The sequence below is a fragment of the Myodes glareolus genome, chromosome 9 (genome assembly GCF_982192425.1).
Source record: "Myodes glareolus chromosome 9, mMyoGla1.1, whole genome shotgun sequence".
NCBI lineage: Eukaryota > Metazoa > Chordata > Mammalia > Rodentia > Cricetidae > Myodes > Myodes glareolus.
The window spans coordinates 106,885,380-106,906,109 of record NC_142034.1 but is presented as its reverse complement, the minus strand read 5'-3'; the positions used below and the strand labels follow the sequence as shown (position 1 = coordinate 106,906,109).

Genomic DNA, 20,730 nt, shown 5'->3' with positions numbered 1-20,730 from the left:
TTGGACACAACTACTGTACCACACTTAACACTCACTTCTCTGGGGACACAACTACCTGCCCACACTGCTTGTAAAAGGCAGAGCTGGGGCTCGAACCTGGGGCTTTTTGATTAGTCTCCTGGCTCATCTCTCTTTTCTAACTTGGAGTGCATGGCAGAACTTGGGTAACTAATGAAAAATGTCACTCCAGTGTATTAGTCTGTGCTGGAGCAGTAGCATGTACCCAGAAAGACCCTGATCTCTTTGGAAGCTACTGGGCTGTAAGCACATCAGAGCACCTGCCTGACCCTCATCCCAGGCCTTCCCATTCATCATAGTCAAAGCTGAATATGATGGTTTATACATGTAACCCTAACACTCAGGAGACTGAAGCACGAGGACCACAGCTTTATGGACAGCGTGGATTCCATAAACCAGTTTTTGTCTTAGAAATAAAGAGATGTTAGCTCCACCATGCAACAGGACCAGAGCTCAGCGCGAGACCTGCAGAAGGATCTATGATGAGCATAGGGTTAGATTTTATTGATGGAGGATGTAAAGTATGAGGGGCCTCTTTCATAGGGATGGGTTCTATTCACTGCAGGATCAGGGCCTAAACGATGCTCGGGATATTGGGGAATTCAGGTAGAGGCTGGCTCCTAATAGAAGAGCAAAGAATCACCAGGTTGATTGACCACTTTTCACTGTGGTATTTCAGGTGATTAGGCGCCGTTCATTTCCTTCCATTGAAGGAAATAGGCCCATGGGATTGACACTGCTTTCTTTAAGCTGAGCCTCCTACACTTTGGGACACAGGAGTCAGCCCCAGAACAGTTTTTGGTGGCATTGGATAGCCTTGGCTGTGGGGTCTTAATCTGGGTTCTCCATCCCGGGCAGGCTTGATGAAGAGATTGCCCAGAAAAACAATGCCCTAAAGAAGATTCGAGAGCTGGAAGGCCATGTCTCAGACCTACAGGAGGACTTGGACTCAGAGCGGGCTGCCAGGAACAAGGCTGAGAAGCAGAAGCGAGACCTGGGGGAGGAGCTGGAAGCCCTGAAGACGGAGCTGGAGGATACACTGGACAGCACAGCCACACAACAGGAGCTCAGGTACGGGGCTGGGCCCCAGAGGCTGTGGACTCCAAGCAAACCTGAAATCATTGGCCTTCCTGTTTGTGTCTAGAACATGAGAATGTTTAGTTTTATCTACAGGAGAGCAGTAGTGCAGAATTGAAGAACAACCTTAAAATGATAGAACAGATGTCAAAAGGAAATTTCTTCCAGTTCCACCCATAGTTAGGGTTTTTAAGTAATTTCTTTCACTGTATGTGTGCATGTGTCTATGTTTTATGTTAAATTTTAAAAATAACATTCTTTATATTGGTCTCCGACTTAAGATTCACTACAGGTAAATAGAGGACACAAACCATATCCCAGACAATATTCTGTCTCTGGTGAACATAGGTCATCTATTCATTTAATGAGCATGTAAACCTTTCAAGCATGTCCTACGGTAGGGATTCCCCACACTTTGGGTTTTATATGTGTACAAAGGTTAGTCCCACCTTTTGTTTCCCTCCCACCTGGCTAGAGATGCAGAAAAACCCAGAGCAGTGACTAAAAGCTCCAAGTCAGGCTGGTTTCATCTTGTAGCTCTGCTGTGACCCTGTGGAAAAGCTGCTTTCCACCTTAGCCTGCAAATGACACCACTGCTTTGTAGAGTTTCTGTGAGATTTGAGATGCTGTGTATAGAAAATCATGTCCAGCTGGGCTTGGTGGTTCATGCTTATAATCTTAGTACTCAGAAGTGGAGGCAGGAGGATTGTGAATTTGAGACCAGCCTAGGCTATATAGTGAGAGAAATTCTATTTCAAGGAAAAAAAAAATCTTAGCTCAGGGCCTGGCATATAGTAAGTGCACAGTAAGTGCTAGATAAATCCAAGAAGGGTTAATATTTAAGGAACATTTGCAGACCACGGACATACTACTCTTACTTACATTTTCTATGTTGGTCTGCCAGCTTAAGAGGTTCTGGGAGCAACTAACTTGCTCCCCATTTCACAGCTGATGCAACACTGCAGGTTAGCGAGGTTAGGCAAGTCATTCTGCCTCACACGGTGAAGGAGAACTTCAGCTCTGGATACCAGGAGACCTCTTGTCCCCTTGCACAGTACTGTCACAGGCAAACCTGAGTGTCATCCACTGTGTTCTTTTCCCCTAGGGCCAAGAGGGAACAGGAGGTGACAGTGCTGAAGAAGGCCCTGGATGAGGAGACACGTTCGCATGAGGCCCAGGTCCAGGAGATGAGGCAGAAGCACACACAAGCTGTGGAGGAACTCACGGAGCAGCTGGAGCAGTTCAAAAGGGTGTGTGCTCAGGAAACACCCCAGAAACCACATCAGGACAGCTGATTTCATCACCTATTCTTGTCTAGAACTTTGGATTTTGAAATGTTCCTAGAACTCAGAAGTTTCTGTGCATGACAAGTGAAAAACCCTACCCTAGACCTCATGGGATGGGTCATAGTCAGAATGCAGGTGTTACCAAGATACTTGATAAAAAGATCCTTAGGCTACGTGGACATAGTCCATGAGAAGTAGGCAAATCACATTCAGTCTGAGCCACCCCCAAGGTGCTTCTCTATGTACAGATACAAATATCCTACAACCCAAAAAGCTATGAGATTTGTGATTCTCAGGTCTAGAGAAATTGTGTAGCCCAGATCTGTTGTGAGATCTAGACGCTGGGTGGTTTGCCTGCACTCGGGGGCTGCAAAGTGTCCTCCTCGCTAGCTGAAGTCCCCTCCTGGTTCCTGTTTTCAACACCTTCTTAGGTGACCCACATATGTACAGATGCTGGCTAGGTAAAATAAATTGATCACAGAGGTATCAGAGAAATTAGACAATCTGTGAAGGGTAACAGGGAGTGGTGGCAGTCAGTCAAGTGCAGTGGGCCTGCCCCACTAACAGAGCAGGCACTGCTACGTCGACTAGCTTTTGCCTTGACGGAAGGTAAGACCAGGTCTTTAGTTTGCTTTTTGGGAGTCATAATTATTGAAATATGTAAACAGGCTCCCCACACCCCACACTTTTCTTATTTTTAGATAGGGTCTCATTCTATACCCCAGGCTGTCTTGGAACTCATGATAATCCACCTGCTTCAGTTGGAGTGCTGGGATTACAGGCATAAATCACCATGGCCTGTCCTCCTTTCTTTCTCTACCCTCTGTTTCTTCTTTTGAGACAGGGTCTTATTAGATAACTCTAGTCTCACATTCAGGGTTTACCTCCTGGGATTACAGGTGTGTGCTACCACATCTGGCTAAACTCACCAAATTTTATTTTGGTTTTTTTTTTTTTTGAGACAGGATTTCTCTGTGTAGCCTTGGCTGTCCTCAAACTCTCTGTATAGAGCAGGCTGGCCTTGAACTCACAGAGATGAACCTATCTTTGCCTCTCAAGTGCTGGGATTAAAGGCACCCACCTTTAATCATCACCACCCAGTTTAAATTCACCAACTTTAAGTGTACCTTTCAATACATTTTGACAAGTGTGGCCATCCCTTGGATGAGATGGACTAGAAAGAGGGACAGAGAGGACAAGTCCACCTCTCTCTGCTTCCCTCGGCAGGCCAAGGCAAATCTAGACAAAAACAAGCAGACATTGGAGAAAGAGAATGCGGATCTGGCTGGGGAGCTGCGTGTCCTGGGCCAGGCGAAGCAGGAGGTGGAGCACAAGAAGAAGAAGCTGGAGGTGCAGCTGCAGGAGGTGCTGTCCAAGTGCAGCGACGGGGAGCGTGCCCGGGCTGAGCTCAGTGACAAGGTTCACAAGCTACAGGTGAGGCCAGAGTCCCCAGGCTGCTGCTGTACTGCAAGAGACCTCTGTCCAGCCTCCCAAGTCCCTATGGCTGCCAGCAAGTTGGCTTCCTCGAGATGCATCCTTGCATTCCCTTGTGTGAATTCTTCTTGTCAAAACCTCATGTTCTGTGGCTCCTTCTGGAATCCATCAGCTACAAGTTGGAAATCCTGGTCCTAGAATTCTGCAGTTCTAAGATCCTACCAGAGCCCCATTGTATTGACTGGGTCCAGTTAGGATCCACCTTATTGGATTCCAAATCTCCACCAAATCTGGCAGAGATGAGCTAGAGATCTGAGCGTCCCAGTGTTGAAAGTCAGTCCTGATTTGTTCACTCCTTAGCCTTAACACTGGGGAGGAAACTGTAGGTCCTGCTCTCTCTGCTACCCACTGTTCTTCCATTACCTTTATGGCCATCACCAAAGAGGTTCTATGATCCCTTCCCACAAAGGTGTATGATGTACTCTGAGTAAAAAGGGCTCTTCTTGCTGTTCTGTGATATGACTTTTAACTCACCAGTCTCTCACCCTCCTCAGAATGAAGTGGAGAGTGTCACAAGCATGCTCAATGATGCAGAGGGCAAGGCCATCAAACTGGCCAAGGATGTGGCGTCCCTTGGATCCCAGCTTCAGGATACTCAAGTGAGTACAATTGGAGAGACCTGGAATGCCTACTTCCTTGGGAGCATCCCTGGACCCGCCATGCATGCCTTCCCTTGTAGGAGCTACTACAAGAAGAAACCCGGCAGAAACTCAATGTGTCCACCAAGCTGCGTCAGTTGGAAGATGAGAGGAACAGCCTACAGGACCAGCTAGATGAGGAGATGGAGGCCAAGCAAAACCTGGAACGCCATGTCTCCACCCTGAACATTCAGGTGTGGACAACATGCTGGGGCCCACAGTGGGTCCTCTCCTCACCTCCAGAGTCCACTGTGACTCCTCTTCTCTGGGGTCCTCACAGGTCCTCTCTTCTCCTCTGGGTCTGTGTGGCTTGTTTGCTCACTAGCTCTCTCTGCTGTTGGATTTCCTCAGTGAGGAAAAAGAAAGTTCCCTTCTCAGAGCCCAACTCTTGGCCATTCCAGCTCTCAGACTCTAAGAAGAAGCTGCAGGACTTCGCAAGCTCCCTGGAGGCCATGGAGGAGGGGAAGAAGAGGTTGCAGAAGGAGATGGAGGGTCTCAACCAGCAGTATGAGGAAAAGGCTGCCGCCTATGACAAGCTGGAGAAGACTAAGAACAGGCTTCAGCAGGAGCTGGACGACTTGGTCGTGGACTTGGACAACCAGCGGCAACTGGTATCCAATCTGGAGAAGAAGCAGAAGAAATTTGATCAGGTAGGTGTAAGAGCTCACCGCCCAATCCTCGAACGTGGGGAGAGGTTATGTCTGTGTGGCACTGTGGGGGCACTGGACATCTGAATCTCATCTGGACTTTGCTGGAAGCAGTGGAAGGCTATCTTGTCTCATCTTAGGTGACCATGACATATGAGGGCCACTTGGTCAGGGCATGAAACATCAGAATGCTTAGCACTGAGATTCTTCTAAGCGCAAACACTGTAAAAATTGCCCATATACATAGCCATAGGGCTGGTACAAGCCCTAAAAAAATGATGGTCATTTATCCCATGCACTAAGTGACTACTCAGAAGCACTGCTGTGTGTTATAAGTAGTTCTAAGCATCTGTTCTCCAGAACACATCATTTAATTTCCACTTTCTTTGAGGCAGTCTCCTGTTGGCCAGGCTAGTCTTGAACTCACTATGTAGCTATACTTGACTTTGAGTTTCTGAATTTCTAATCCTCCTGCCTCCACCTTTGGAGCTCTGGGGTCACTGGTGTGTCATACTCAGCTTTATGCAGGACTGAACCCAGGGCTTCCTGAATGGTAGGCAAACATTCTATCCACTAAGGCACAACCCCTTCCCTCAGAGTGTATACTAGTCAATCTCACTTTCCACAAAAGCCTTATTATGTGAAAGTTAAGGCAATTGTGTAGTCACTGCCAGAATCATCCATTAATACCATGCTACATGCCTTTAACCTACTTTTGGAAGCTAAAAGGGGGAGAGGATCTTACTAGGCATTCCTGGTTGGTGTGGAACTCACACTGTAGACCAGGCTGGCTTTAGACTCACAGACCTCTGCCTGTCTCTGCCTCCCAGGTTCTCAGATTAAAAGTGTGTGCCACCATGCCTAGCTCTATCCTAGTTATTTATAATGAAGATAAATCACAACAAACTAACATATTTAACATTTTGGGTACATTTCAAAGCAGATCACAGACAACTGTGCCCTTAGCATGTCACACTGCATATTAAAAGATACTCAGGCTGATAAGATAGCTCAACTTGTAAAGTACTTGCTGCCAAGATTCATGACCTAAATTCAGCCCCTAAAATCAAATCTACTTGGTGGACGGAGAGACCAGCTTCCACAAATTGTCCTCTCGTTATCCTGCGGCACATGTGTGCACTCCCGCACATGCACACACACACACACACACACACACACACACACACACACACACACACACACAAATAAACAAACAAATGTAAATAAATGTTAAAAAACATTAAAAAAATAGTTTTGCAGCCAGACATGGTGGCACAGGCCTGAAATTCTGACTCTCGGGAAGATGAAGCAGAAGATTTGCAAATTAAGGTCAGCCTAGGCTAGGGTACATAGCAAGACTGTCTCAAAACACTAATAGTATTATTATTATTTTATATCTTTAGGTAAATTTACATATGCTATGCTTCAATGCATACATCTTTTAAGTGTGCAGTCACATTGTTCTGATAAATGCACCTGTTAATACCCAAACTTCTAAATACTAGCTCTAATATCTGTAACCTGTACTTATTAAAGATGATTTTAGCTGCACATTGGTGGTGTACACCTATAATCCTCGCATGCAGGAGACAGAAGCAGGCAGATTTCTGTGCATTTGAGTCCAGCCTGGTCTACAGAGCTAGTTCCAGGACAGGCTCCAAAGCTACAGAGAAACCCTGTCTTGAAAATACAAAAAGAGAAAAAAAGATGATTTTATATGTAACATGGGGTTATTTTTACAGATTGTGCTGTGAGTCCAAATGCTAGGAGTTCAGGGGACACTGCTCCCTGACAGACCTCATTGTGCTGAGCTTGTGCAGGGCATCCTGGTTTCTCCTTTCCCAGCAGTCATTCTGCTCAGGACTGTCAGTTGTACCCATAGTCTCATTATCCACTAGAGAGTCAGAGGTTTTCACTGCCTTCCTGTCCATATTCTGTGGGTTTTGGTGTCACACGTGCTGTTGGGAGGTCCCTGCTGATCATCTGTCTCTACTGAATTCTGCAAGTCTGGGTTTGGTGTCACGGTCTGTAACACACTGCTCTCTCCTCCATCAGATGAGAGCTGTGTTAAGTTGGAACAGAGTCATGTGCATAATCATACTCCTTCAGGATGGTACATGAATTAACTTTGTAAGAAAGATACTTGTAGTCATGCAACAAAAACATCATTCAATGCTATTTTGTCCCCAGGAGCAGATGTGCTAACCCAATGGGCAGTTTGTTCTAGCAGTGAGAAAGATTATCTTAACTGACTTCCACATGTATTTAAATTGTTTACACTTACACTGGGCACATTCAGTGTGACAAGGCTTCTTCATATCTGGGCTACAATGAGCTTCAGGTATATTGAGGATGCCTCTGAGTTTTGTGTTCTTTCAGTTGTTAGCTGAGGAGAAGAACATCTCTTCCAAGTATGCGGATGAGAGGGACCGAGCTGAAGCGGAGGCCAGGGAGAAGGAAACAAAGGCTTTGTCCCTAGCCCGGGCCCTGGAGGAGGCCCTGGAGGCCAAGGAGGAGCTGGAGAGGACCAACAAGATGCTCAAAGCTGAGATGGAAGACCTGGTCAGCTCCAAGGATGACGTGGGAAAGAATGTAAGTGGTGCAGAATCTCACCAGCTACTGCCTCAGTGAGGTGTATCAGTCTGGTGTGGGCACAGGAGACCAGGGAACAGCCGCTGAGGCTAAGCCATCAGGAATCATGTCAGACCCTAGTGGCCTGGGCCACTGCTCTAGTATCATGAGCCTCTTTTCTGTGAGGGTGAAGTCTCATTTAAGCAAATGCCCTGCTCACTCTGCCTGCCAGGTTCATGAACTAGAGAAGTCCAAGCGTGCCTTGGAGACCCAAATGGAAGAGATGAAAACCCAGCTGGAGGAGCTGGAGGATGAGCTGCAGGCCACTGAGGATGCCAAGTTGCGGCTGGAGGTCAACATGCAGGCCCTCAAGAGCCAGTTTGAACGAGATCTCCAGGCTCGAGATGAACAGAATGAGGAGAAGCGGAGGCAGCTACAGCGGCAGGTGAGCCAGCTCACATCTGTGACTGGGGACACCTGTATCCTCCACCCCACTTGCTGCCAAAATTCATGACCTAAATTCAGCCCCTAAAACCTACTAGGTAGAGGTAGGTGCCCTCTACCCTGCCCCAGCAACATACGTATAGGGATTGTTCTAAGTCTCTGTGAGCCCGGGCTCTGAGGGGCATCCCTGTAGCCTGTACCTCTCTCCCTGGTTCAGCTGCATGAGTATGAAACAGAACTGGAAGATGAGCGGAAGCAGAGGGCTCTGGCAGCAGCAGCCAAGAAGAAGCTGGAAGGGGACCTGAAAGACCTGGAGCTCCAGGCTGACTCAGCCATCAAAGGGAGGGAGGAAGCCATCAAGCAGCTTCGAAAACTGCAGGTGGGTGATTCTGTGTTCAGGGAGGAGGGAGAGTAGGTGGAGGAAGAGGCGGTTCCCCAGGCCGGGTGCATCAGGAAGCGACCTGCCTCTCTCTGAGGTGCAGGCCAGTGACTGACTGCCACTAGTTAGCCACAGATAATGTTTTTCTGCGTGAGGCACCATTGCTGGTGCACATTGCTGGTTCTTGTCCACTCTCCTCAGTTCACATGGAGGATTCTGCCATTGGAGGCCTGGGGCCCAACCACACATCAGGGATTCACCAACATAAACTGGAAATTCCAAGGGGTTGGCATGCAGAGATAAACATCCTTGTGAGAACCAGGTGAGTGAAAGTGGATCTTGCTTGTCCTGTTGACTCATTCAGGCTCAGATGAAGGACTTCCAGAGAGAGCTGGACGATGCCCGTGCCTCCAGAGATGAGATCTTTGCCACCTCAAAGGAGAACGAGAAGAAAGCCAAGAGCCTGGAAGCAGACCTCATGCAGCTCCAGGAGGTAGAGGCTCCCCCTGCTGGTAACAGCCTCGCATGGAGCTGTGTGGGACTCACCCTGCTCCCCCAGGCCATGCCACGAGGATTTCCTTCCCTTGAGTGGACTTCCCTCCCACAAAGTGCTCAGAGGGGGAAGTGTACTTCAGTTGCTCGGGACAGATGGTGGGAGCAAGGTAGCTAGAGCCTCTCTCTCCTGCTTCAGGACCTGGCAGCAGCTGAGAGAGCTCGCAAGCAAGCTGACCTGGAAAAGGAGGAGCTGGCTGAGGAGCTGGCTAGCAGCTTGTCGGGAAGGTAAGGCTGCAGGGGAGGCAGTTGGACCTGGGTAAGAGAGTGTGCCTTGGGACCCTCACTTCAGTGAGGGCAAACCCAGTGTTCACCAGGGCCCTGACAGAACAGACCTGGGCTTGGAGATGGTCTTCCCACCTATGAATTTGGGAATATGGCATTTCATTCATTCTGAGTGTGTAGCGTCAGGAACAAAGATAGACGTTGTTCCTACCCCATTCTTGCTTTGCTGGTGCTGGTCAATGTGTGAATCCTGGCCCACTGCTTCCTAGCAGGTTGCACGTAATTTTGCTCTGCTGTGGCTCAAATATTCAAGAGGTCATTTAAAGGAGAAAGGACTTATTTTGGTCCGGGTTTCAGAGGATTCAGTCCAAGGTCTTCCATTCATTCTGCTGATTCTGAACTTCGACTAGTGAAGAACACCATAGCTATAGGAGCCTGTTAAAGAGGCTGTGCACCTTGTGGCAGACAGGAAAAGGGCGTGGATTCCCCAAGGACACACACCTACCCTGTTCCCCTGTGACCAACTTCTCCCAACTAGCCTCCACTTCCAGCTTCTTATCATCCAGGAATTCCTTCACGTTCTGAATCCATCAAGGAATTAACCCATTTATTAAGCCAGAGCCGCAGAATCTAGTCACTTATCTGAGGCCACCAGTTGATAACCAAGCCTACAGTACATGAGTTTGTGAGGGACATTTCATATTCAAACCATGACACAAGGTAATCTTGGATGACTTTAGACTACCTGAGCTTGAAGTTAGAGAATGAGGGCCACCTGAGAGCACCTTCCAGGGAGAGTCCTGTGACTGGGTGGGCCCGCGGGGTCCTAAGGCAGCTTCATTCCCCTCAGGAATACACTGCAGGATGAGAAGCGCCGCCTGGAGGCAAGGATTGCTCAGCTGGAGGAGGAGCTGGAGGAAGAACAGGGCAACATGGAGGCCATGAGTGACAGGGTCCGCAAGGCCACTTTGCAGGTAGGAGATACTGACGTTAGGGGAAGGGGAAGGGAGGGAAAACTCCTCAGGTCATTTACATTAGCACAGTGGGCTCAGTAAGCAACCTGTCCCTGTCTGGTGCCCTACACATTTAGTTCTAGATGGCTGCTTCTGCCCTACACAAGACACATACACTGGACGCTCGGCCACTAGACTCAAAATAGCAGACCACTTGGGGGTTCCAGTGAGGCAAAACCGCTTGGCTACATTCCCCACACAGGAGCAAAACTGATCACTAAATGAAAAAGTGCCCTCCAGCTGGATCTCATGGCTTTTCCTTATCTGAGGCTCCTTCCTCTGATGACTCTAACATGTGTCAAATTCCCCCACAAAGCCAGCCAGTGCCTGCACTGTCTGCTCTCTTCAGAAAACTGAACAGACCAGGTCATATCTGGTTCCCTCCGCTACATAGCCGTGGTGAATGGTGCTGCTGTTTTCCCTCACTGTTCTTTGCCCAGTCCCAAGAGTCCTTGGTGCCTCTGTGGAGTGGAAGCTTTCTGAGCATCCCTATGTGATGGGTACCTGGACCATCCTGCAGTGTCTGGGCTAGGGAGTATGGATGGAACTGAACAGAAGGTCCCTGGCTCAGTCTAGGTGACACAGGAGGCTTCTGAGCTGAGTCTTGGCGGGGGTGGGGGGGAGGTGACAAGGAATAGAGTGAATGGAGAGAGAATGCAGGTACACCATGGCAGTAGACTTGCTCTGATACCCACCCCAGCTCGATGCTTTCTGACTCACGGCACTCCTCTTCGCCAGGCTGAGCAACTGAGCAATGAGCTGGCCACAGAGCGCAGTGCTGCTCAGAAGAACGAGAGTGCACGGCAGCAGTTGGAGCGCCAGAACAAGGAACTCCGGAGCAAGTTGCAGGAGGTAGAGGGCGCTGTCAAAGCCAAGCTCAAATCTACTGTCGCAGCACTGGAAGCTAAGATCGCACAGCTGGAGGAACAGCTGGAGCAGGAGGCCAGGTATGGGACATTTGCCGCTCCAGTCCCAGCTTTCTGGAGACCAAAAGGGAGCACCGGGGAATAATTTACTGTAAGAGCCTCATTTCCGGTGTGTGACAATGGGGTTCAGTGGTGGCCACACAGCAGTGATGTACTGAGGACAGAATGGAGACATAAAGTACTGGGCCCACCTCTAGCCAAAAGCAGCCCCTCCAAATGTTAAGTTATTAGGATGGTGATAGTCCTCCAGACATGAGCCAGCCTTAGTGAGTGCCTGCCTGCCACCAGGTACCTGACAGGTCTAGCCACTAGCCCAGATACAAGAAGGCTTCCCTGCTTAATTCTGAGCCACAGTATCTTTCAGCCTGGTGTTTTAAGGGTTCTGAGCCACTTTCACCAGCTTTCTGGATGATCCACATACTTCTGTGGTTTGTAGTTCACTTGCAGGTTTGTAGAACTATCACAATCTTAGAACATTTGCATCACCTCAGAGGAAAAAAAAAAACAACCACAACAACAAAACACTCTTTGTCCTTCCTTCCCCACCACCCCCAACTTTAACCATCTACTTTGGAACGGCTTATGTGGAATGTATTGGTTATTTTTCTCATTGTTGTGACAAGCTGCCTGCCAGAAGCACTTAAGATAGGAAGGGTTTGTTTTGGGTCATCCTGTGGGAAAGGCATTATGGAGCATCTTGGTTTAGGGTCAGCTCACCTACAGCTCCTGCTTCTCACATCTTTTTTTTGTAATATTTTTTATGATTTATTTAACTTTATTTTTATATGTGCATTGGTGTGAGGGTGTCAGATCCCCTGCAACTTGATCTTCAGACAGTTGTGAGCTGCCATGTGCGTGCTGGGAATTGAACCCAGGTCCTCTGGAAGAGCAGTCAGTGCTCTTAACCACTGAGCCGTCTCTCCAGCCCCTTAAACAGTTGTTTTGTTTTGTTTGGCTTGGTTTGGTTTTTTGAGATAGGATTTCTCTGTAACTTTGGAGCCTGTCCTGGAACTTGCTCTGTAGACCAGGCTGGCCTCGAACTCACAGAGATCCACCTGCCTCTGCCTCCCGAGTGCTGGGATTAAAGGCGTGTGCCACCAATGCCCCTGCTTCTCATCTTGAGTCCTGCCTCTGTTGACCCATTCTGCTAGCTAAGCCATTTGACCCACAACTAAGTTATGTTCCACAACCTTGCCAGCTTGTCCTGCTGGGGATTTAACATTTGCCCATGGGGGCATCTCACATCAATGGGAACCCTTTGTGACTGACTCATTTCTTCAAGAGGTTCATTTGTGCTATAGCATGTCTCGATACTTCACCTCTCTTTATTCTACATCTGCCTGATCTTTGGGATGACTCTTGATTTGGGGCTTGAGGAAGCTGGGATGCCATGTCTGGTTAACATGCCAGCCACAAGGATGCCATCTCAGTCTGAAACTACCTTTCCTTTCCTCCCCATGACAGAGAGAAACAGGCAGCTGCCAAGTCACTGAAACAAAAGGACAAGAAGCTGAAGGAGGTCCTGTTGCAGGTGGAGGATGAGCGCAAGATGGCCGAACAGTATAAGGAGCAGGTAGCCATAGCTGCTGCCCCTCCTCAGTGTACTGGCCTCACAGTGCTTTGGGGCCCCACATGTACAGCCTTGCTTACTCACGATCCTTTCCTTGGCAGGCAGAGAAAGGAAACACCAAGGTCAAGCAGCTGAAGAGGCAGCTGGAAGAGGCAGAGGAGGAGTCCCAGCGCATCAATGCCAACCGCAGGAAGCTGCAGCGAGAGCTAGATGAGGCTACTGAGAGTAATGAGGCCATGGGCCGAGAGGTGAATGCCCTCAAGAGCAAGCTCAGGTGAGGAGTTGAGGGGAGGGTAGCTGGGAAAGGGGTTTGCAGCCTAAAGGGCTTGCTCTGCACCCATGCATCCACTCCCCTGCATCCCTGTACACAACAACACCCTCAACTCCCTCCACCATTTTTCTTAGTCCAGCACTGAACCAGGCATAGAGTTGCCCAGGATACGACCTCTAAGAAACTCATCTCCTATTCTTTAACCCACATGTCCCACCCCCTGCTGTGTGGAGTAGGTGGAGGAAGAGTTCATCATTGCAGGGTGGACAACTATCAACCCTCACTTCTTATCTTCTTTCTTGAACCTTCTATCTCAGGTTCTTACCCTCAGCACATTGCCATGTTGGCTAGGGTTGGGCTGTGCTATGCCTATAGGGTGTTTAGCAGGTCCACCTACACAGCACTGTAACAGCTACAAATGTCTCCAGAAGTTGCCAGGTGACCCCTGATGAAGATGCCCTGCCCACACTATTGTGGAGACTGGGTTCGGTCTTCTTGCTCAAGGCTGCCTCCCACTCTGTACCATGCCATTCTGGATACTCTGGCCTTCCAACCTCTCTTCACTCCTCTCTGTGATTTTAATATCCTAGGAGATCTTGTACTCTGGGATGTGATGAGAGGCTCTAACTGCACTGTGGGCATCCTACCTATCTAGCTCTGTGGTCTTTGCTCCCTCCATGTTTTCTTCCACGACTCCCAGTGGCCCCAGCTTCTTTTCCATGGTCAACTATGCACCTGCACCTCATCACTGATTGATTATGATCATCATAATCACAGAGTGATTATGCCTCATCACTCTGTAACCCTTTCTTGCTTTGCTGGCTTCATTTGACTAGTGCCCATCCCAGCCCTAGCATAACACCTTCTGCACAGCCAAGACACAAACCATATGACACCCCAACTGCTACTTCCATTCTGAGTATGCTGACAGCCACTTTCATCTCCTCCACAAGTACATTTCTCATCTTCCCTCTCACTGTCCACTGATGACCTCACTTCTGTCTTAACTGGAAAACAGAAGTGACAGTTAAATACACACCAGCCTTCCCCTATTCCTGCCCTGACATCTGTGCTGATCTATGTGGCAGAGCCGAGGCCTTGCTAAACGTGGCCCTCATCAGTTTTACATCCCCAGCATGCACCTGGGTGCTAGCTCACTCTCCTTCAGTTATTCCATTGGGTGCTTTTCTGCCACACCTTTCCCCATGCAATATACAGGTTGCATCAATCAAAGGCCTTCTTTAGGCCACACCTTGACGACGAATAGCCACAGGAGAGTGACATCACAGGACCTCTTGTTGGATACACTCTCTCCCTTGGACCTCACAGGGGTTACCCCCCGATTGCCCTCTCCATCACAAACCCACCATGCATTGGACGACCCAGGTTCCATCTTGGTCCCTTTTTCATCTTTCTACTTTCAGTGATCTGTCTTGAAAGGCTCCTCCAGTCCCTTAAGATGAGAGTGTTATGGTTCCTACTTGATGGGCTAGAAACCATCCTTCCCCATTTCTCCAGTCTAGTAGAGGTGTAAGAGATGCTCCAGTGTTGAAAGCTCAGTACACAAGAGCTGTTTCCACAATGACCCAAAAGAATGTGCCCTGGTGGGGATGGGGCCCTCTGCCCTAGAGGACAGTCACCCCAGCCATCGGTCCCTGTACTGGTATGTCTCTTCTCACTTGGGATTCATGGTTCTTTGAGGTCATTTGACCATTTCTGTGGGTTCTGCCCACTTACTTAACCTGTGGTAGTACAGACCCAAGATAGAACCAAATCATTTTGTTATACCAGTATGTACCACATTCTCTAAATCTAGATGTACAGAAACATGAGCTCACACCCTAAAGCTGTGTGAGATTGTTAAACCCCACCAGCAGATCAGAAATCACTAAGCAGGTTTCACAGTGTTGTTGGCCGAATAAATAACCTTCTGCATGCCTGGAAACATTTGCCCTGCCGCTAGTCACCTTCCACTTACCTGCCAAAGCCAACAGAGACCACAGCTCAGGCAGTGGCTCATTTGGTAAAGTGCTTATTTTTCAAGCACGAGGATCAAGTTCAATCCCATAATACAAGCTGGGCTGGTGGCACATTCTGTAATCCCAATTCTAGGGAGGCAGAGACAGGATTCCTGGGACTTTCCAGCCAGCTAGCCCAATTGGTGAACTCTGGGTTAGTGAAAAACCCTGTATGAAAAGACAAGGTAGGCAGTGTTCATGAAGATGACATCCACACACGGTGTACACCCCTGCACAGACATCCGGTTCAACACTGACCTTTCAGACTGACCTTTTCAGATGTTTTTACTTTGTACAATGCTCAAGTGACTGAGGAGGACAGAAGTTTAAAAGGTGCCAGTCCTTGTTTAAAGTGCCAGTTTCTCCAGGCTGGCTCTCTGGTTCATGTTGACTGAAAAGTACCTTTCATTACTCAGTTGAAACTAGTACCTTTAGCATATTTAACTGGCTCCCTCCCAAGCGTGGATGGTAACTTCTGGGGACTCTCTCTGTTTCAGAGGGCCCCCCACACAGGAAACTTCGCAGTGAGCCACCAGGTATCTTGTGCCTCCAGCTTTGCAGATCCTGTGTGTCATGTTGTCCCCATTCCTCTGTGCCCAGCACCCCTTCCTTATCCCTATTCCTCTGTGCCCAGCACCCCTTACTTACCCCCATTTCTCTGTACCCAGCACCCCTTCCTTACCCCCATTTCTCTGTACCCAGCACCCCTTCCTTATCTCCAGTCCTCTGTGCCCAGCACCCCTCCCTTATCCCCATTCCTCTGTGCCCAGCACCCGTTCCCTATATCCTCTCTTTTCCAAGTCCTTGCAAATTTCTGTGAGATCCCCCAAATCCAAAGGCTTGGATAAGTTCAGAACCATAAATGTAAGGAGCAGACCTCCTCTCTGGAGTTACTGCCCTTCCTTCTGGCATTTTGTCAAACATGATTTCTGGCAAAACACCTTGATCACATCTCTATTAGATTTTAAAAGTCTGCATGATTTGTTTTGTTTTGTTCATCTGTTTTGTTTTTGTTTTTGTTGTTTTGAGAAAGGGTCTCATTGTAACCTTGTCTGGCCTTGAACTCACTGTGTAGACAAGGGTGACCTGAAGCTAGAAACCTTCTGTTTCTGTCTCTCAAGTGCTGCAGTCCCAGGCATGTACCACTGCACTGAATGGAACCCAGGGCTTCATGCGTAGTAGACAAGCACTTACTAACTGAGCTACAGCCCTAGCCCTTGCTGGAACTATTCTTAGCTACATGCTGCTGAGGTTGCTCACGCAGTGGGGACGCTCAGCAGTGCACTCTCCTTGTATAGGTAAGGTGCCTTCTCCTTGGCACAACCCCTAGAGAATGGACCTGGCTTCTATCTGGCTGACCCGAGTCACGGTTCAGAAAAAAGAAACACAGGGCCACAGTAACATGGTTAAATTTGTCCTGTCCAAAGGACATGAGTATTCCCTGTCACAGCAAAGATGCCAGGACTTCAGGTGGCTTGAAGTAGGGCTCAATCCTTAACTGCATTTTCAGTGCATGAGCATGGGAATTGGACAACACCTTTTCTGGAAGCCTCATGGGTTCCCACATGTTCATGGACAGGGGAATGGACTTAAAGTTCATGGGGTCCTTGTCAAGGTCTCTGCTTCTCTAGGATTTTAAGCACTTTTTGGGGGGAGGAGGAGAGGGTTTTGATGTAAGGAGGCAACAAAGGCTTGATGGAGTCCCCAGACCCCCATAATGAGGCCAAGGACACCCTTGCTTGTATCTTCCTGTTTTTTTGTAGAACTTAATTTTGCTCTTGCTGCCAAATACTTGAGGATTTGCAGAGAGCATCCCCAAGGATATGATAGGGAACAGATGAGCTTTCTCCATTAAACAGGAAACAAAGCCTTGGCAAAATAGCAGAAGCTTCCACTCTAAGTAAGCCTATTCTACTCACAGTGTCTAGACTAAACTCCAAGTATTTGGAAATACCCACAATTCTCCAGGATGAGACCCTCTAAGAAAACCTTTGGCAGGATCCCCTTATTTCCTATAACTGGTAATTGGTATCAACCTGTTTTTGTTTTTCCCAAGACAGGGCTTCTCTGTGTAGCCCTGGCTATTCTGGAACTAGCTCTCACTCTGTACACCAGGCTGACCTCAAACTCAGAGATCCACCTGCCTCTGCCTTCCAAGTGTTGGGATTAAAGGCGTGTGCTACTTCCTGGCTGGTATCAACCTTTTGTCTAGGTTTTGGAACCACTTACTCCAATAGCGATCCTTGTGCTGGAACCATGCCCCGTTTGATAACTAGGGCATGACTTATTTCTGAGATAAAGGGACAAACCTTATGAGTCAGCAAATATAGACTGTCCTAAAAAACACAAACTAAAGCCTTGATGTAGACTTAAACGTGGTTTCTAGCCACAGTGGGTTCCAGTTCTGAAGAGTAGAACTGTGTGAAGGGCCACTGATAGTCACCTCCCCACACTGCACTCTAGGCTTCTCTCTGACCCACAGCACTGGACAGAAATGGGCATAGGCTGTTCATCCTCTAACAAGGAAGTGGCCTTTCTACATTGGTCCCCTGAAACTGGCCAGGGTGTCTGTCTTACTTTGGAAGTGGCTAAAACTTTTGAAGATTTTATTCCTGATTGCTGTCTTGGGAAACCCCAAAAGGTTCACACTGGGAGTTCCCCCTGCCTGCCAACAATAGGCTTTGGGCCTGCTTATGCCTCTGGCATGTCACCTGTCTGAGCTGATCCTTTTGGACTAAAGGATGGGTCACTGGGTGGGTGCACCCTCATGGCTTTTCCCACCAGCCTTTGTATGGCCAGCAAGGTGCTTTCATTACCCAACATCAGCTTTCTTAACTGTACAAAAATGGGTTAGCACCTATTTTCAAATTCAGGTCAAATAGGGCTGTGCTGGTGGGGGCCCAACAAGATGACATGTTACGTCACTGAAAGTCCACATAACCTTCTGTGAAATAGCAAAGGGTATTTGTGAGTACACTTACCTCTCCCTTTTTCCCCACTTGCCCCTCTCACCCAAAGTTGCACTCTATATAATTAGCCCTTCTCGTAAAATCGGGTGGACTCGGATTGCCAGGATGGAGCAGACCAGAGGCTGAAGGCAGTTGTGAAGACTCAGGGCCGCCCTGCCCTGAATAAATGTGCACCTCAGAATAACAATTTCCAAATATTCATTGGGCATTCACTTTGTGTTATACATGATGGGACAACAGTGAGGAAAATACACACTCAAGGTAGACACCATCTCCCCATCATGGTAGATCTCAGGGCAAGAAGTCCCAATCAGGGGAGGGCACTGTGTCACCCCCTTCAACTAAGGAATGTCCTCTGAGTAACTCCACTCTGCTTTTAGAGTCATTTTGAAAACCTAAAACCATGCCTTTTTATTCCCACAAGACAGAAATCTGTAGATAAAATAGCACATTTTCTTATCAGGCCTGTGTGTGCGACTCTCCACCCGTCTTGTCCTTTTTCTCTTTCCAACCCAGTGCTCTGGCACAACAGAATCCTAAGTGTCATGAAATGACCAAACCAGATATATTTAAAGCCAATAATCTCATGCCAACTGAATAAATAAAACCACTCAGACTTTTAAGACTGGCTGGGACTCACCCTGAATTTGTTTGTGACTCATTCATGCTGAGTGTGCGTTTGGTCTCAGCCCTTGATAAACACTTCTTCCAATCTCCTGGGAAATTTCCTTACTAAAGATGTGTATTTTCTATTTTAAATCCATAGGCGAGGAAATGAGGCCTCATTTGTTCCTTCCAGAAGGGCTGGAGGCCGCAGAGTTATTGAAAACACAGATGGTTCTGAAGAAGAAATGGACGCTCGGGACTCAGACTTCAATGGAACCAAAGCCAATGAATAAATTCAGAACTCTACACTGTGGCAGGGAAACAAGACACTAAGGACAGCAGAATCTGCGGACTATGCTTAGCGTTCGGCTCCATTCATTCTCAAGTCACAGACATCACCTCACCCCTCACAACAGTCGGCCCACAGCCCACACAAAGGGTGTGAATTCATGTTTTAGGATGTGCTATCAAAGAAGACGCAGGCCAGATCTTGCGCTGGGGGGGGAGGGGGTCTGTGCAGACAGGTTTAGGGGGGCTGTGCAGACAGGTTTTAGGAAAACAGCCACAGTCACCGCCAGCTGTTTACATAAAATGAGTAAGTCACCTAATGGGTGCCACTGCCCCCAGTCCACTCCCAAATCATTCCCTGACCAGCCAGTTGCTCCAGCTCGGGAAGGAAGCCATTGTTTGAAAACTCCCTTCCCCTCCCTGGCTGCTACACCTCAGACACACACAGTTCATTCACCAAGACCAAGTGACTCTTTTAAGTCACATGAACTAAAAAGGAAACACTGCTCCAAGGGCTGAGTACAGAGATTGCACTGTCTTACTTGCACCCAGGCTGTACCCATGGACACTTTCACTAATAAAACATGTCACGAAAATGGAGTTGGCTCTTCTGTCAAGCTGTAGTCTAGTGCAGGGCAGGGCAGGACATCCGTGACCCTGTAAACGTCTGAGATGCGTAGGGGAGGGCTTTATTTGGACAGCAGCTAGAAGGCTGTGCACCAGCTGTGCAGCTGTCCTGCTTGAGCATCTGGTCTGAAAATTCAAATGTCCCCAACACCTTTGAAGGCCCTTTTCCACCAACACTGAAAAAATCCCAAATGGAATGGGTCATAACCAAAACTCAGACACATTAAAATTACTGTATAAAATAACTTTCAGGAGTCAGGCACAGGGGTGTTATGCCTGTACTTCCAGCACTTAGGAGGGGGAAGTAGGATGATTGAAAAGGCCAGCCTGGGCTACCTAGTTCTGGTTGGCATGATTTATATGAGACCCTGTCTCAAATAAATACATAAGTAAAAATAAAAACCTTCAGACTCCATGTAGAAGACATACATGGGACTGAAGAGTGGCTCAGCAGTTAAGAGCACTGGCTGCTCTTCTAGAGGACCCGGGTACAATTCCAAGCACACAACTCCAGTTCCAGGGCATGTGACACTTTCACACCAATGCACATAAAATAAAGTTTTTTTTTTTTAAAAAAGAAGGCATACATGGAAGCCCAATGAATTGTGTGTTTAGAACTGACTGGATTCTGCCTCCACGCTGCACAAACATTACAGTGTCCTAAAGACACCAAGTCCTAGATACTTCTGGTCCCAAGTCTTTCAAGAGCAGCACAGTCAACCAATATTTTAAGCACAAGGTTTCTTGATCTCTTTAAATTACAATATTTTTGTCCAGCAGAGTGGGTCAAAAAGCTGGACACAAAATATTTATGGCGGGTGCTCACCACATGGCCGTGTGAGCCTGATGACCTGAGTTTAATCCTTGGAACTCACACCACGTGAGTGTGGTGGCATATACTTCACACACACAGATAAAGGATTTAAAAATAAATACTTCAGACTTGTAGGCCACATCTGCCTCTATAACACAATCATCTTCAAGAAAAACTGTTTAAAAAATAAAAATAAAAACCCAAACAACTAAAGCATGATGGCCCATGCCTATAGTCCTTGGTTTGGAAGGCTGAGGCCACCACAAAAAAAATATCTAAAAAATCATTCTTAGCATC

The 20,730-nt window shown here is 47.9% G+C and overlaps 1 protein-coding gene across 4 annotated transcripts in view; it reads left to right on the top strand.

Annotated features, from left to right (window-relative positions):
• Myh11 (myosin heavy chain 11) overlaps nt 1-19,592 on the top strand; it is a 91,443-nt gene extending 71,851 nt beyond the window's left edge. For 2 of the 4 annotated variants that reach the window (XM_048433273.3, XM_048433272.3), the window contains 17 exons: nt 877-1,089; nt 2,201-2,345; nt 3,609-3,815; nt 4,370-4,474; nt 4,555-4,707; nt 4,915-5,163; nt 7,540-7,752; nt 7,964-8,176; nt 8,393-8,554; nt 8,919-9,047; nt 9,246-9,334; nt 10,182-10,305; nt 11,083-11,291; nt 12,735-12,843; nt 12,942-13,114; nt 15,627-15,665; nt 18,865-19,003. In XM_048433273.3, coding sequence (XP_048289230.1) covers nt 877-1,089; nt 2,201-2,345; nt 3,609-3,815; nt 4,370-4,474; nt 4,555-4,707; nt 4,915-5,163; nt 7,540-7,752; nt 7,964-8,176; nt 8,393-8,554; nt 8,919-9,047; nt 9,246-9,334; nt 10,182-10,305; nt 11,083-11,291; nt 12,735-12,843; nt 12,942-13,114; nt 15,627-15,657 — 2,524 coding nt within the window. In that variant the 3' untranslated portion in view covers nt 15,658-15,665; nt 18,865-19,003. Of the gene's footprint in view, nt 1-876; nt 1,090-2,200; nt 2,346-3,608; nt 3,816-4,369; nt 4,475-4,554; nt 4,708-4,914; nt 5,164-7,539; nt 7,753-7,963; nt 8,177-8,392; nt 8,555-8,918; nt 9,048-9,245; nt 9,335-10,181; nt 10,306-11,082; nt 11,292-12,734; nt 12,844-12,941; nt 13,115-15,626; nt 15,666-18,864 lie in introns of all 4 variants that reach the window. The other 2 variants (XM_048433271.3, XM_048433270.3) reach the window with 1 other exon arrangement.
• Nucleotides 19,593-20,730: the final 1,138 nt, after the last annotated feature.